The sequence below is a fragment of the Gossypium hirsutum genome, chromosome D02 (assembly GCF_007990345.1).
Source record: "Gossypium hirsutum isolate 1008001.06 chromosome D02, Gossypium_hirsutum_v2.1, whole genome shotgun sequence".
NCBI classification, from domain to species: Eukaryota; Viridiplantae; Streptophyta; class Magnoliopsida; order Malvales; family Malvaceae; genus Gossypium; species Gossypium hirsutum.
Genome location: NC_053438.1, coordinates 1,121,176 through 1,138,870, shown reverse-complemented (window position 1 = coordinate 1,138,870; position 17,695 = coordinate 1,121,176). Strand labels below are relative to the sequence as shown.

The 17,695-nt window shown below is 32.2% G+C and overlaps 1 protein-coding gene across 1 annotated transcript; it reads right to left on the bottom strand.

Moving 5' to 3' along the window:
• Nucleotides 1-7,928: 7,928 nt before the first annotated feature.
• Nucleotides 7,929-15,080, bottom strand: LOC121214891 (uncharacterized). The gene is made up of 6 exons (XM_041089389.1): nucleotides 14,384-15,080; nucleotides 12,739-12,788; nucleotides 11,836-12,465; nucleotides 10,779-11,322; nucleotides 9,927-10,042; nucleotides 7,929-8,201 (listed from the first exon to the last, which is right to left on the bottom strand). Exons 1-6 carry the CDS (start codon nucleotides 15,078-15,080, stop codon nucleotides 7,929-7,931), a joined length of 2,310 nt encoding a protein of 769 aa, XP_040945323.1.
• Nucleotides 15,081-17,695: the final 2,615 nt, after the last annotated feature.

Genomic DNA, 17,695 nt, shown 5'->3' with positions numbered 1-17,695 from the left:
TTCTTCCACAAACTTACTGTCAAATTTAATTTGCAAGCAAGCTGATCAAAATACAACTGAAGTTTCTCTCTCTCTTCATTATAGATGCGATGTATGTCAGATAACAATTTATCTCTTGATTGAAACTCATACATTGGCTGCAAACCTTTCACAAAATTCTCGAGGGCTTCTTGACCAGCCAGATCTAATGGATACTGATGCCTAATAACCATTTTCACAAGATCCAAGTGACTCCTTTCTTGATCAAACTTTGAGCTTCTTTCATTGGTATCAACTGGAAGTATCAACTGGCTTTCTTGATTTTGTTTTTTCCTTTCTTGATCAAACGTTGAGCTTCTTTCATTGGTATCAACTGAAATTATCAACTGGCTTTCTTGATTTTGTTTTTTTTTACCGGGACATACTTTCGAGTGGTTATTCAAGTGTGTGGTTCCACTCTTACTTGACCCTGTAAGCACCTTGGGGCAGTGTTTACATTTGGCTACTTGTTTTCCATCCTCTTCAACCTTATCAAAGTCCACCCAAACCTTTGACCACGACTTTCTCTGTTTGTTTCGTTTTGTTTCCACAATCTGAGAGTCATCATTGAAAATAATCTATGAAAAATGAGAATAATAAATCATGTATATTACTTTATATGATTTCAATATTTTATCCAAAGGGAAAATCTATTTGATACTACATATATATACAATATTTAAGCAGAAAATATGAATACGATGTTGAAAGGATATTCCACAATATTGTAAAAAAGGTAACTAGATTTACTGTGAAATTAATTTATTAAGCTGCATTCTTGATGTAAGTTTTTCCTTATGGGTTTCTATGGAACTGATTAGGTTAAAGAAAAACTAGATTTCCAGTCTATGACATTAACAAGGAAGAATAAATAATGACCTTGTTATAAGGCCCTTCTAGTGTGTTAAAAGGAGCTGCAACAACCTTTGATGAAGAATGTATAGAAATGAGAGAGTCAAAATTAGGAACCACCCCTTCTTAGAGCAAATGTTATTATCATATTAGAACCATAAATGCTAACCCATAATTAATTCAGTGTTGAAATAATATAAGAATATGTATTTACCTGCTCAATATGCGCATTTATTTCTATTGCAAAAATGTCACTTGCTTCTTCAGTTATTTTCAAAGGCATTGCTGTGTTTGAAGATATAGGAATGCTTGAAATGGCTTCTTCTTGGAACTTAATTTCGGGGCCTTGAACTTTTACCGTTACAAACGTTGTCTTCATATGTTTCAAGTCATCGAAGATACGAAGAACTATAGATTTTGATATTTCACTCTCAGTTGGAGGCCAATAAAATTCTACGACATAAATTTCATCACTTGTGTGACGATTTTGTAGACAGATGGCAACAGCAGCATCTATGTTATAATACTCTAACGAGAAATATCTATAGTTTTCTGCCTTAGTAAGAGATGGTTCAAAATGGTAGCCGTTCCTTGATTCAAATGCTTTCTCAATAATCATGTCTTCAGAAACAAACAAAAAATCATAAAATTTTCTATCTTTCACATAACAAGAATTACTTTGGATAAAAAAAGTATGTTTCTTGTTTGGATCCGAGATAGTTTCATTCATATTGTTAACCTTAGCAACCCATGTTAAAGCGAATGAAAGTTTGTATTTACAACATAAATATTTTGATATGTCATGTATCTCGGCAAGTGCAGCTAATCGATTCAATATCAAACCCTGTAAAATTATTAAATAAGAAACAGTTATCACAAATAAAATTTGAAATAACGCTCTAAATGAAAAGAATTTTGACATTTAATTTGATAAAGATAATTAAAATTGAAACGTGAATCTTAATAAGGATTAGATAATTTGAATTAAAACTTTTAATAATAAAGCTAATATTTTTTATTAAAATTTAATTCTTTTTGGTATACTAAAATAATTTATTTACACAATTTATCAATAATACCTCTAGAAAAAAAAAAAAGGAGGTAAATGCATTATACCTCTAGAAAAGGTTGAAGAGGTTGAGGAGGCAGAGGATTTGGATTGAAACCTACAAACATATTCCATTCAATGAAAATGCTATAATTAGTCAAATGAATCAACTTTTATTAATTTGGTCACTTTCTGTTTAATTCATTGTCCTAAATATATATTTTAACTTAAAATACATTGTCAATTTAAATATAATTAAAATAAATTAATTTTGAATATGCAAGAAATTTTGGTTAAATGAATAATTCAGTTAATTAATTTCAACTAAATCAAATTAATTATAAACTATATTTTTAAATCCTTTTCATTATGAATTATATTTTAATTGATGATTCAAAAAGTAGATTTTAAACAATGTTTAAACATCCTGTAAAAAGTCATGTAAGTGGAAATTAATGTAAGTTATTCATTTTCACGTGTGTTTATAATCTATATTTGATATATTATTAGTATACATTGAGAATAATATATAAATCATATTATATAATAAAATAAAGGTTTTGAAACATTTGAAATTTTTGAAAATAATCAATTCAATTTTTATATTTTTTTAACTCAATTGAGGTTTTAAACATTAAAATTTCAATTAGGTAAGTCTATTACTATTTTTTTTAGATTATTTTCATCATGTGGTACATTAAGATTATGTCACATAACCAAAAAATTGATATTTTCATTTAAAAACCATAAAAAATAAAACAACTATAAAATTATAAACATGCAAAAAAAATCTATAAAATTTGAAAAACAAATATTCAAAAATAATAGAAAATTTTAAAAAATAAAAAATATATCAATTTATATACAACCTTAATTGTCACATGACTTCTCAACTTATTTTCCGACCTTAGTTTGTCTTATATTTTTAAAGTTTTTTTATAATTTTTATGCTTTTTTATAATATTTTGTAATTTTTACTAATTTATTAAAATTTATTATTTTCTATATTTTTAAATATTTTTCATATTTTTTACAATATTTTCTTTTTGCAATTTATATAATTTTTATTTTTATTTATAATAATTTTATCATTTTTGTGCACTTTTCTATATTTTCAATTAATTTTTTTGTAATTTTTAAAATATTTTTGTATATTTTTATAATGATTATAATTTTATTATTTTTAATAAAAAATTAATTTTCACCATGTGTCACAATCCTTCCATGGCCATGCCATGTTATGAAAATAACACAAAAAGGTAACCATTACCATTTAACAATTGACCTTAATTTTAACAGAAAAAATCTTCAATTGATTGAAATTTTAACATTTAAAAGTATAGGAAGTTAAAATAATTTATTTTCTCATTTATTTTTAGTAATTTTAGAATAATTTATTTTAGTATGGATGTATCATACGGTTGGCTATTATATAGAAATTTATAAGTTATCAATGCATCAAATAAAAATTGATATATAATTTAAGATTATTTGAATTGGATCAAATCAAAAGCAATTGATGGAATCAATAAATTAATAATTTGGTGGTTCAACCATCAATTACTGTAAAATTATTATATAGTTTAAAAAAAGAAAAGAAAAGAAAAGAAGAAAAAAGAATACCTTGTCCAAACTTATGGTTGGTGGAAATGAAATTGAAGTGTCCATCTTCAACTTTGGGTTTCCATGCCGATAAGAAAAACATTGGACATCCCTTGTTACCTAAAATCAAACACTCTTCTTCCTCCCCCATTATTTCTAACCAACTTTCATCCTCAACGCTAAGATTATCTTTCCTGTGGTTTAATGGAATTCGACTAAAGCCAGCCATTGAAAAGAGATGTTGCCATTCTGTCAAACTTGGGTGCCGCCTAATTATATTATTACCTTCCCCTGCCTCTATGTTGCACTCCCACCCATACTCCCAATGAAGATAATTGTCCCACTGCGCCCAGTAAGTCTTCAAGGAATACTGAACTGAATCCTTGAAACATGTCAAGAAATTGGAGTGGGTATGATTAGAATAAAAGTCTAGCATGATTACAATCATCGGATTTATCTCCTTCAATCTTACTAACTCTCTCTCCGTTGCTTCTGCATCTCTTACCAACTTCTCAAGTTTAAATTTATAGTAAACCACCACCATTTCATCATCTCTTCTTCTTTTGAAATCCATTTCACATTCATTCACTTCTGCCAAACTATTGCCATAAACCACTTTCAACTCATCCTCCAACTTTACATTAACTTCCTTGGCATCCTTAGTCAAAAACTCCATTTGGCGTGAGAACTCTACATATGCTTTCAGAAATGGTGGAAGTATGTAACTTACACGGACGGGTAGAGGATCGCCGAAGAAGCTCGGTAGTGTACGAAGAACTGAATTCTGAAACCTGTAATACGGGATGGAGAAATCAATGAGGTGCAATCGCCTGTTTCCCATGAAAGCATCACCGATAACTTTTTCTATGACGCCATTAATATGGTAGCTGTTATAATGATAATATGGTGCAGGATGCACATGGAAAGTGAGGGAGGAAGAAGCAGGATGCAGTCCGTAGGCTCGGCGAACCAGAGCGTCCGCAAAGTATTTCACCACTCTGCTTTCATCTCGAGAGCAGTAGGGTCTCTGATCAGCAAGAATCAAAATATCGTGAAGGAACGCATCGGCGCTTTTCAGATCCCCATCTTCAATAGCTTCAGCGCAGGATAGTAACAAATTCAAGGCGGTTTCGGAAAAAGAAGAAGCCATGAAAGAAGGTGAGATTCAAACAGAGTTTGGGTAAAGCAGAAGAGAAATATGGTAGAAAAGTAAGTCACAGCAGCAAGATGATATCCACGGATATATAGAGAGAGAGAGTGATGGCAAAACCACTTAATGCCATAAGAAAATTAACTACGAATGACCCAAAATGGTGGATAAAAATTGAAAAAAGATTAGTATTCATCAAACAACAAAATCATCTATAAAATCACTTGTAAAATTAAGGTTATTTATATAAACAAGACTAAAAAACGTGCTATAAGAATAGATAAATATTCTTAAAACGGAAAGAAAAATATATTTTTTAAGTGATAACATAGTGCAATATCATATTCTCGTGTTATCATATGACCTAAAACTAAAAAAGATTTATCAAATTCTAAAACTAAAGTAAACCAAAAAAATTAAGGACTAAATTTAAAAAATATCAAAATCAAAGATTAAAAGTTAGTTTATCCCAAAGCAAAAGCAATCGCGAGTCATTGATTGATGGAGAAACCCCACGTGGAATACACTGTTTCAACTTTGAATTTTCTTCTTTCCCTGTGGTTCCTGGAAATAATTGAGACAGCCTTTTCAATTTTTGGCTTCCACTTGGATTTTTATTATTTGCCAAATTATTATTTATTCTAAAATAATATTTTAAAAACTAAAAGTTAAATAAAAGGCATGATAATTTTTTTAAAAATTTCACTTTGTGAAATTTAAAAAATCAATATTAAAATATTAAAGGGTAAACTACAAAAATAGTCACTTTTGTTTGCCTTAGGTTACATTTTAATCACTTATGTTTGAAATGTTACGTTTTAGTAACTTATGTTATTATTTTGTTAAGAAGTGATCACTCTTCCGTTAAGTGCCGTTATCTCCCTAACGGTAATCCTACGTGGCAGTCTAACTAGATTTTAAGTGCCAACTTGGATTTTCTAATGGGATGAGAATAAATTTTTAATTAAATAAATTTAATTAATTAAAAATTTTAAACCCTAAATCTTAGTTAAAAAACCGTTCATCTCCCCCACTAGGGTTCTTGCATCTTTAATTTCTTGATTAATTGGTGAGTTCTTTTCATTCTTCAATCACTTAATGCATCGTTTTGTTTCTTTAATGTTTAATGTTATATTGAATTCATTGTTAAAGATAGTTTCTTTGGCCTATTCTTTGAATGAGAGACACATGGATTTTAAGTGTTGAATTCACTGTTAAAGTGTCTCAAAAGCTTGAATTCCCAGTTATTTTTTTTAACTTTACTAGGGTTAACAATTTTTTTTAAAGCTTGAACTTCTTTTTTTTGCCATTGATGTAGGGTGTTGGAATTAACTGTTTAACGGTTCCCAGTTATTAAAGATGAATTCACTGTTAAAGCGTCTCAAAAGCTATGAACTCTTTGTTTGCCATTGATGTAGGGTGTTGGAGATTCATACTAATTTACATGTGATTTAAGTTTTTAGAAAAATGGGTAATTTTTTAGGGTCAGAATGGATCCCTCAACGCAAGAAACAAACAAAAAAAACAGCTTCTAAACCGATGGCTAGGAAGGAAACCCAAGAATTCCAATTTGTTGTTTACAATACCATGACTCAGCAAAAAGAGGTTTTCAAGCTCAAAACCCCTGAAAAAGTTCACATGTATGTCTGCGGTGTCACTGCCTATGATTTCAGTCACCTTGGCCATGCTCGTGCTGCCGTTTCCTTTGATGTCCTTTACAGGTACATAATTTGTCTTAGAGAAACCCCTTAAAGAAAATTAAAAAAAGGGGGGAGATGAACGGTTTTTTAACTAAGATTTAGGGTTTAAATTTTTTAATTAATTAAATTTATTTAATTAAAAATATATTCTCATCCCATTAAGAAATCTAAGTTGGCACTTAAAATCTAGTTAGACTGCCACGTAGGATTACCGTTAGGGAGATAACGAAACTTAACGGAAGAGTGATCACTTCGTAACAAAATAATAACATAAGTGACTAAAACGTAACACTTCAAACATAAGTGACTAAAATGTAATATGAGACAAACAAAAGTGACTATTTTTGTAGTTTACCCAATATTAAATAATAACTTCTACGTTTTCTTTATCTGCAAAAAGATCCTCCCAAAGTTTAGTCAATTGCTACACTTCCTCCCACGTTCTTTTATTTGCATTTTTATTAAAAATTAAGATAAATGGATATTTTAATTATGACCTAATCTTGATTACATTTTCTACTTACCGGTTTTCTTTTTTGCTTAACAAAATTCTATTTTATTATACTTAAATAATATTATTATTAGTTATAATAGCATAATAGTTCCATCCTCCATGCAATTTTTTTTGAGGTTCGACGAAATATAAATATTAGAGGTGCTCATGGGCTAGTTCGGGCCAGGCCCAAAAAATTTTCAGCCCGCATACTAGGCCCGGGCTGGCCCAAAATATGGGCTTGATATTTTGCCCAAGCCCGGCCTGAGAAATAAATATGAAGCCCGGGCTCGGCCCGGCCCGGCCTTTTTTTTTTAGTTAATTAGCAATAAGTAAACAAACCATAATATTCATACATTAATCCATCAACATATTTAATTTTATAACAAAATATAAATTGTAAGCTAAATTAAACTTGTCACAAAGTAATACTAATAAAGTCCATTTAGATGCAAAAATGCATAATATATTGAAGCATAGCAATTGTAATTGCAAGTTGCAACCTTGAATTTGAAGAACAAAGTGCATATCTTTCATGTTATCTATAAAAATTATGTTAGAATTGATGTAGTTTTACACTCTAAGCTTTGATTCTTAATAAATAATGAACATGTTGTCCACCATTTACTTTTGGGTCCAATTGCATCTGCATGCTGTCCAACTGCAAACATCCATTACTAAAATCTCGTTTGGGGACAAGTGAAACAATAGAATACTTTGAAGCAACGACAAATGCTTCCAACGTTCCCAGAAAAAATTGCTACTATAATGAGCTTAAAATTTCAGATATAAAAAAGAAGCAACAAGGTATAAACTAGATTATAAACCAGATTATAAACCAGAATATAAACCAGATTATAAAATTTCAAATAAGAGAAAGTAAGAGAAATTAAGAGAGAGCAGAAGACAGATTATAAACCAGGCACTTGGTACAACAGTCAGTGGATGGAAGAATGTTTCAATGTTTTTCCTTTGGCAGCTGAGCAACAAAAACTTTCTCTTCCTGGTCACTGCCTTCTTCTGCCACTTGAGCTTTAGCTCTTGGCTGTTGAGTTTGGTTTTTTCTCAACTTGCCTTTGTTTCTGCAAACTTTCTCAGCATGGACCATCTTTTTGCAGACTTTGCACTGTACATCAGGCCTAAACCAACAATTTTCTCCTGGATGACTGAGCCTTTTGCAGTGTGGGCAAGGTGGATATCTCCTTCTCGCTCCATCTCTTCTGGGCTTGTCAGACCAAGCCTTCTTCCCTTTGTAGCCAGAGAAGCTTGAGGCAGGTCTGCTCTTGGCTTAGAAGGCACTTTCTTCTTCATCCTCTCGCCTGCTGGCCCTTCTTTGCTCTTGTGCATAAAGAGTATTGATCAGCTCAGTCAAAGAGATGCTAATTAGATCTCTCGAGTCTTCAAGGGAAGAAATCTTGGCTTCATATCTCTCAGGCAAAGTTGAGATAACCTTCTCTACAATTCTTGCTTCTCTACAATATCATTTTCGATGTTCAAATTTGCGTTATTTTATTGAAAGTGTAATGTGTCTTACTAGTACACCGAATACTTATTTATTGTTCAAAATGAAATGAGTAACAAAGATAAAGGAAGAAAGGGATAAAGTAGCCTATAGTCCTTGAATTTGATAGGTTTTCAATTTGGTCTTTCCACTTTTTTAATCCACATTTGTCACGGATCTTGACAATTTTTCCTAATTTTATCCTTAAACTTTGAGATTGTGCCTCATCACCTAAAATTTAAGAATATATATATAATCTAAAAATATATATATATTTACAAATCATACAAAAATTATAAGTTTTAAAAAAAAAATTTAGGTGCTGGTATAGAACAATTTCAAAGTATCATGTCATCATTCCTTAACAAAATCTAAGTTCAGGGATTAAATTGAGAAAAGCTGTCAAATTCCAAAACAAAGTGGACCAAAAACAGTTAGGGACCATGGTGAAAAAAACTATCAAGTTTAAGTACTAAAAGTTACTTTACCCCAAGAAAAAATGAAAATGGAAGAGTTGAAAAAGAAATTAGCGGAAAAGGGAAAAAAATAAAAATAGTTTGTCTTTTATGTATATTTTAATATGTTTATTTATTAATTTTTTATTTATGCTACATTTTAATTAATTTTCATGTTATGTTATGTTATTAATTATTATTTTTAGTTTAAATAATATATTTAAAGAAACTAATCTATATGTACATTGGTAGTATCACTACACCAAAACAAGCTTTTAGCGGCGCTTTTTAGCGCCGCAAATACTTTTAGCGGTGCTTTGATAAGCGCCGCAAAAGATGCCGCTAAAGATAGCGCCGCTACCTTTAGTGGCGTTTTCATAAAAAATGCCGCTAAAGGTGTTGGTCTATAGCGGCGCTTCTATCACAAACGTCGTTGAAGATTAAGAGCTTTAGCGGCGTTTTTAATATAACTGCCGCTATAGATTGGTGTCTTTAGCGGCGTTTTTGTTGAAAGCGCCGCTATAGATCAGGGTCGTTAGCGGCTTTTTTTATATAAGCACCACTATAGATCATGGCCTTTAGCGGCGCTTTTCCCAAAAACGCCGCAATAGACCCTGATCTATAGCGGCGCTTTTCCAGAAAACACCGCAATAGACCCTGATCTATAGCGGCGCTTATCCAGAAAACGCAGCTAAATACCCTTTGTCTATATAGCGGCGCTTCGCGCAAAAACGCCGCTAAAGACCCTAATCTATAGCGGCGCTTTTACCAAAAACGCCGCTAAATTTGGCAGATTTGTAAATTTTTTTTTTTATATTTTTTGCCCTCCTGTAAAAAACAAATCAAAAGAAATCATATCTAAACCAGCCAAAAGTAACAAATCTATGGATTAAACAAATAATATAATAAATATCAATAAATATAAACAAATTCGTATTATTCTTACAAAAATGTTAAAAGTTAAAATGATAATTGAAAGTCAAAATTGAAGTATATTTACACGATAGTCTAAGACGGCGGCTGTTGCGACTGCTGAAACATCTTCATCATACTCTGGAGCTGCTGCTGGAGTTCATCGAACTTTTGACGCTGCTCTGCTTCCCTCGCTGCAGCCTCTGCTTCCCTCGCTTTAGCCTCTGCTTCCCTTGCTGCAGCCTGTTCTTCTCTCGCTGCCGCCTCTGCTTCTCTTGCTGCCGCATCTGCTCTAAGCTGCTGCTGGAGTTCTTCATACTTTCGTTGAACCTTAGCTTCTCTCGCTGCTGCATCTGCTTTAAGTTGTAGCTGGAGTTCTTCATATCTTTTTTGAACATCAGCTTCTCTCGATGTTGCCTCCGCTTTAAGTTGTGTAATTTGCTCAGTTGTTGTAGCTTGCATCAGAGCAATCTGGTCTCTTAACCTCTGAACTTCAGCTTCAGCTCGACTCCCCGAAGGCATATACTGTTGCGAGCTAGATCCAAAATATTAGGACAGGTTAACAAAAGATCCTTGGAATCGAACCCGACCATACCTTTCAGGACCCAAAACTTCAGTGATAATCCGGTTATCAATGTCGTCAATATGAACAGAACTATCACTGGATGCAATCGCGTCGTACTCCACCTTTTTATTCTTTAATTTTTCCTAAAAAATAAATCACACATAGATAGGAACGCAATATATATTAAAAATAAGAATGCAACATAACTTAACAATATTTGCATTATAATAAATGAAATAAATCATTAGAAAGTAAACACTATATAAATAATTAAAACAAGTGAAATTGTATTAAGCAAACGTACCATAATTTCTGCAGCTTCAGGAGTCATAGGGTTTCCATCTTTCTTCCTATGTGTAATGTCAAAAAGTTGAAGTCGTCCAACTTTTTGACCGGACGACAGTTCCTACAATACAATAGTAAAAATATTAATTGATAGAAAGTAATAAATATCTGCCAATATTAAAAGCATTTCAAAATACCTCTGCATGAGCTACACACGCAAAGATAGAACTTACAATATGCAGTCTTTCCAAGACCATTCTTCCACAAAGTGACTCTCAAATTGAACTTACAAGCAAGTTTATCAAAACCCTGTCGAACTTCTCTTTTCTTTTCCTTATAGAAGTCAGATAACAATTTATCTCTTGATTGAAACTCAAACATCGGCTGCAAACCTTTCACAAAATTCTTGAAGGCTTCTTGACCAACCAAAGCTAATGGATTCTGATGCTTAATAACCATTTTCACAAGATCCAAGTGACTCCTTTCTTGATCAAACGTTGAGCTTCTTTCATTGGTATCAACTGGAAGTATCAACTGGCTTTCTTGATTTTGTTTTTTCTTACCAGGACATACTTTCGAGTGGTTATTCAAGTGTGTGGTTCCACTCTTACTTGACCCTGTAAACACCTTGAGGCAGTGTTTACATTTGGCTACTTGTTTTCCATGTTCTTCAAACTTATCAAAGTCCACCCAAACCTTTGACCACGACTTTCTCTGTTTGTTTCGTTTTGTTTCCACAATCTGAGAGTGATCATTGAAAATAATCCATGAAAAATGAGAATAATAAATCATGTATATTACTTTATATGATTTCAATATTTTATCCAAAGGGAAAACCTATTTGATACTACATATATATACAATATTTAAGCAGAAAATATGAATACGATGTTGAAAAGATATTCCACCAATATTGTAAAAAAGGTAACTAGATTTACTGTGAAATTAATTTATTAAGCTGCATTCTTGATGTAAGTTTTTCCTTATGGGTTTCTATGGAACTGATTAGGTTAAAATAAAACTAGATTTCCAGTCTATGACATTAACAAGGAAGAATAAATAATGACCTTGTTATAAGGCCCTTCTAGTGTGTTAAAAGGAGCTGCAACAACCTTTGATGAAGAATGTATAGAAATGAGAGAGTCAAAATTAGGAACCACCCCTTCTTAGAGCAAATGTTATTATCATATTAGAACCATAAATGCTAACCCATAATTAATTCAGTGTTGAAATAATATAAGAATATGTATTTACCTGCTCAATATGCGCATTTATTTCTATTGCAAAAATGTCACTTGCTTCTTCAGTTATTTTCAAAGGCATTGCTGTGTTTGAAGATATAGGAATGCTTGAAATGGCTTCTTCTTGGAACTTAATTTCGGGGCCTTGAACTTTTACCGTTACAAACGTTGTCTTCATATGTTTCAAGTCATCGAAGATACGAAGAACTATAGATTTTGATATTTCACTCTCAGTTGGAGGCCAATAAAATTCTACGACATAAATTTCATCACTTGTGTGACGATTTTGTAGACAGATGGCAACAGCAGCATCTATGTTATAATACTCTAACGAGAAATATCTATAGTTTTCTGCCTTAGTAAGAGATGGTTCAAAATGGTAGCCGTTCCTTGATTCAAATGCTTTCTCAATAATCATGTCTTCAGAAACAAACAAAAAATCATAAAATTTTCTATCTTTCACATAACAAGAATTACTTTGGATAAAAAAAGTATGTTTCTTGTTTGGATCCGAGATAGTTTCATTCATATTGTTAACCTTAGCAACCCATGTTAAAGCGAATGAAAGTTTGTATTTACAACATAAATATTTTGATATGTCATGTATCTCGGCAAGTGCAGCTAATCGATTCAATATCAAACCCTGTAAAATTATTAAATAAGAAACAGTTATCACAAATAAAATTTGAAATAACGCTCTAAATGAAAAGAATTTTGACATTTAATTTGATAAAGATAATTAAAATTGAAACGTGAATCTTAATAAGGATTAGATAATTTGAATTAAAACTTTTAATAATAAAGCTAATATTTTTTTATTAAAATTTAATTCTTTTTGGTATACTAAAATAATTTATTTACACAATTTATCAATAATACCTCTAGAAAAAAAAAAAAGGAGGTAAATGCATTATACCTCTAGAAAAGGTTGAAGAGGTTGAGGAGGCAGAGGATTTGGATTGAAACCTACAAACATATTCCATTCAATGAAAATGCTATAATTAGTCAAATGAATCAACTTTTATTAATTTGGTCACTTTCTGTTTAATTCATTGTCCTAAATATATATTTTAACTTAAAATACATTGTCAATTTAAATATAATTAAAATAAATTAATTTTGAATATGCAAGAAATTTTGGTTAAATGAATAATTCAGTTAATTAATTTCAACTAAATCAAATTAATTATAAACTATATTTTTAAATCCTTTTCATTATGAATTATATTTTAATTGATGATTCAAAAAGTAGATTTTAATGGATGTTTGAACATCCCAGTAAAAAGTCATGTAAGTGGAAATTAATGTAAGTTATTCATTCTCATGTGTGTTTATAATCTATATTTGATATATTATTAGTATACATTGAGAATAATATATAAATCATATTATATAATAAAATAAAGGTTTTGAAACATTTGAAATTTTTAAAAATAATCAATTCAATTTTTATATTTTTTTTCACTAAATTGAGGTCTTAAACATTAAAATTTCAATTAGTTAAGTCTATTACTATTTTTTTGGATTTTTTTCATCATGGTACATTAAGATTATGTCAAATAACGAAAAATTGATATTTTAATTTAAAAACCATAAAAAATCAAATCATAAAACAACAATAAAAATTATAAACATGCAAAAAAATTGTATGAAATTAAAAAAAAAATTATTCAACAAATAATAGAAAATTTTTAAAAAATAAAAATTATATCAAATATTTTAAATATATAAAAATATCTACAATTTTATATACAACATTAGTTGTCACTTGACTTCTCAACTTATTTTCCGACCTTAGTTTGTCTTATATTTTAAATTTTTTATAATTTTATACTTTTTTATAATATTTTGTAATTTTTATTAATTTATTAAAATTTATTATTTTCTATATTTTTAAATATTTTCATATTTTTACAATATTTTCTTTTTTCAATTTATATAATTTTTATTTTTTTAATTTTAATATTTTTGCAAGTTTTTAATTATTTTTATCTTTATTTACAATAATTTTATCATTTTTGTGCACTTTTCTATATTTTCAATAATTTTTTTTGTAATTTTTAAAATATTTTTGTATATTTTTATAATGATTATAATTTTTATTACTTTTAATAAAAAATTAGTTTTCACCATGTGTTACAATCCTTCTATTCCATGTGATGAAAATAACACAAAAAGGTAATCATTACCAATTAATAATTGTCCCTTAATTTTAACTGAAAAATCATTCAATTGATTGAAATTTTAACATTTAAAAGCTCAGTTGAATGAAGAAAAAAGGTATAGTGAGTTAAAATAAATTATTTTAACTCATTTATTTTTAGTAATTTTAAAATAATTTATTATAGTATGGATGTATCATATGGTTGGCTATTAATATAAAAATTTATAAGTTTTCAATGCATCAAATAAAAATTGATATATAATTTAAGATTATTTAAATTGGATCGATTCAAAAGCAGATTGATGGAATCAATAAATTGATAATTTAGTGGTTCAACAGTCAATTCAATTGTAAAATTATTATATAATTTAAAAAAAAAACAAAAGAAAAAAATTACCTTGTCCAAACTTATGGTTGGTGGAATTGGAATTGAAGTGTCCATCTTCAACTTTGGGTTTCCATGCCGATAAGAAAAACATTGGACATCCCTTGTTACCTAAAATCAAACACTCTTCTTCCTCCCCCATTATTTTTAAGAAACTTCTATCGCCGAACAAACAAAATTTATAGCCAAAGAAAGAACTTTCATCGCCAAGATTATCTTTCCTGTGGTTTACTGGAATTCGACTAAATCCAGCCATTGAAAAGAGATGTTGCCATTCTGTCAAAGTTGGGTGCCGCCTAATTATATTATTACCTTCCCCTCCCTCTATGTTGCACTCCCACCCATACTTCCAATGAAGAGAATGGCCCAACTCCGCCCAGTAATCAAGAGTCTTCAAGGAATACTGAAATGAATCCTTGAAACATGTCAAGAAATTGGAGTGGCTATGATTAGAATAAAAGTGTAGCATGATTACAATCGTCGGATTTATCTCCTTCAATCTTACTAACTCTCTCTCCATTGCTTTTGCATCTCTTACCAACTTCTCAAGTTTAAATTTATAGTAAACCACCACCATTTCATCATCTCTTCTTCTTTTGAAATCTATTTCACATTCATCCACTTCTGCCAAACTATTGCCATAAACCACTTTCAACTCATCCTCCAACTTTACATTAACTTCCTTGGCATCCTTAGTCAAAAACTCCATTTGGCGTGAGAACTCTACATGTTTTTTCAGAAATGGTGGAAGTATGTAACTTACACGGACGGGTAGAGGATAGCCGAAGAAGTTCGGTAGTGTACGAAGAACTGAACCCTGAAAACTGTTGCGGAAAGGATCGATTCGTGAACACCGATATGACTACAAGTAAATTGACCGGAACGAAAAATAAAGTGAACACAAGGATTTACGTGGTTCGGCTTTAATGCCTACGTCCACGGGCAGAGGCGAAAAGAAATTTCACTATAACAAGATGAAGATTACAAGTGTTTTACACTCAAGACACAACCCGAGAACCTCACAACTCTCAACCCCTATAGAAAACCCGAAAGCTAAAATCCTAGCTTTCAAAGAACAAGCTTTGCTCTCTCTTGGTTTGGGATGATCAATATGGCTAATGAACCTCTCTATTTATAAGAGAGTTCAAGGACATAATTGTCCAAAACTTTGGCAAAGATTTGTGGTTGAAAATGGACACCAACAACCATCCACTAATCCACTACCACCAACAACCCACTACCAACAACAACAATCCACTACCAATTTTAAGCCATTTCTTAACAAATCTCCACCTTGGCTTGAAATTTACCAAGCTGAACATCATAGTGAATTCCTCGAACTGGATCACCTCTTCCAAACGCCTCTCTGGCGCTAATCAATCCCGAATACCTATCAAGTCCAAGCAATGCTTGAACTTATATGCAGGGATCACCTTAGTTAACATATCTGCAGGATTCTTCTCGGTAGCAACCTTGCTGATAACAATGTCACCTTGCGTAACATGTTCCCGAACAAAATGATATCTGACATCAATGTGTTTGGTCCGTTCATGAAACATCTGATTTTTAGTCAGATGTATGGCACTCTGGCTATCGCAAAATACAACAGTGAAATCCTGTTGTAAACCCAAACTGCTTACTAGACCTTTCATCCACAATGCTTCTTTCACTGCTTCTGCTAACGCCATATATTCCGCCTCAGTCGTAGATAAGGCTACGGTAGACTGTAACACAGCTTTCCAACTAATGGCTCCTCCAGAATAAGTGAAAACATAACCCGTCAGAGATCTTCTTTTGTCCAGATCTCCAGCATAATCAGAGTCCACATAGCCCGTGACACTGCTAGTGCAGTCACTCTGATAATATACCAAGCATAAATCTGCAGAACCTCTCAAGTACCTGAGAATCCATTTCACGGCCTGCCAGTGTTCCTTGCCAGGACAACTCATGTATCTGCTGACCACACTAACTGCATGTGAAATGTCTGGACGAGTGCAAACCATTGCATACATCACGCTTCCAACTGCACTCGAGTATGGAATGTGAGACATTTGCTGCTTTTCTTCATCAGATTGTGGTGACAACTCTGCAGAGAGTTTGAAATGTGGTGCCAACGGAGTACTCACAGTTTTCGCTTTATCCATGCCGAAGCGTTGAAGAACCTTTTCAATGTAGTTCTTCTGCGACACACGAAGCTTGCCCGCCTTGCGATCTCTGTGAATATCCATGCCCAAAATTTTCTTGGCAGCACCCAGATCCTTCATCTCGAACTCACCACTCAACTGCGACTTTAACTTGTTGATTTCCGACATGTTTTTGGAAGCAATTAACATGTCATCAACATACAGCAACAAATAAATGTGCGAACCATCTGAGAGCTTCCGATGATAGACACAAGCATCATAGTCACATCTTGTGTAACCATGCTGAATCATGAAGCTATCAAACCGCTTGTACCACTGCCTTGGGGATTGTTTCAATCCATATAAAGACTTCTTTAATAGACAGACATGGTCTTCTTTACCAGGAACTGTAAAACCCTCTGGTTGACGCATGTAGATTGTTTCCTCGAGCTCACCATGCAAGAACGCCGTTTTTACGTCAAGCTGCTCAAGTTCTAGATCAGACTTGGCCACCATGGCAAGTAATACACGAATGGAAGAATGCTTTACGACTGGGGAGAAAACTTCATTGTAGTCAATCCCCTCTTTCTGAGTGAAGCCTTTAGCAACCAATCGTGCCTTGAATCTAGTTGCTTCAACCCCTAGGATGCCTTCCTTTTTCTTGAAGACCCATTTGCAACCAACTATCTTCTGGTTACTTGGCGGCTTAACCAACTCCCAAGTATGGTTCTTGTGAAGAGATTCTATCTCCTCACTCATAGCAATTGCCCACTGTGCCGACTCATCACACGTGACAGCCTCATTATAACTGGAAGGTTCTATACCAATGGACTCCGCCACACTGAGCGCGAAAGACACCAGATTAGCGTAACGCGGATTTGGTTTGATTTGTCTCTTCGTTCTTCCAGTGGCAATGCTATATGGTTTTTCTTGAGGTGACTCATCTTCATCGGAATCTTGCACCTCACTTGATCATCCTGGACTGAAGTACCTTCCGTAGGAATTGGAGCGTCCACCTGACACTCCACCTGCTTCTCACACCGTGATCTCCTTCTATCTGACTCCTCCTTTCCCGGAATTGTGGTGGATCGAAGCATGGATGACTCATCAAAAGTCACATCTCTGCTGATGATGAACTTGGACGAAACCGGATCAGGACACCACAACCTGTATCCTTTCACCCTTGGTATCCAGATATCAT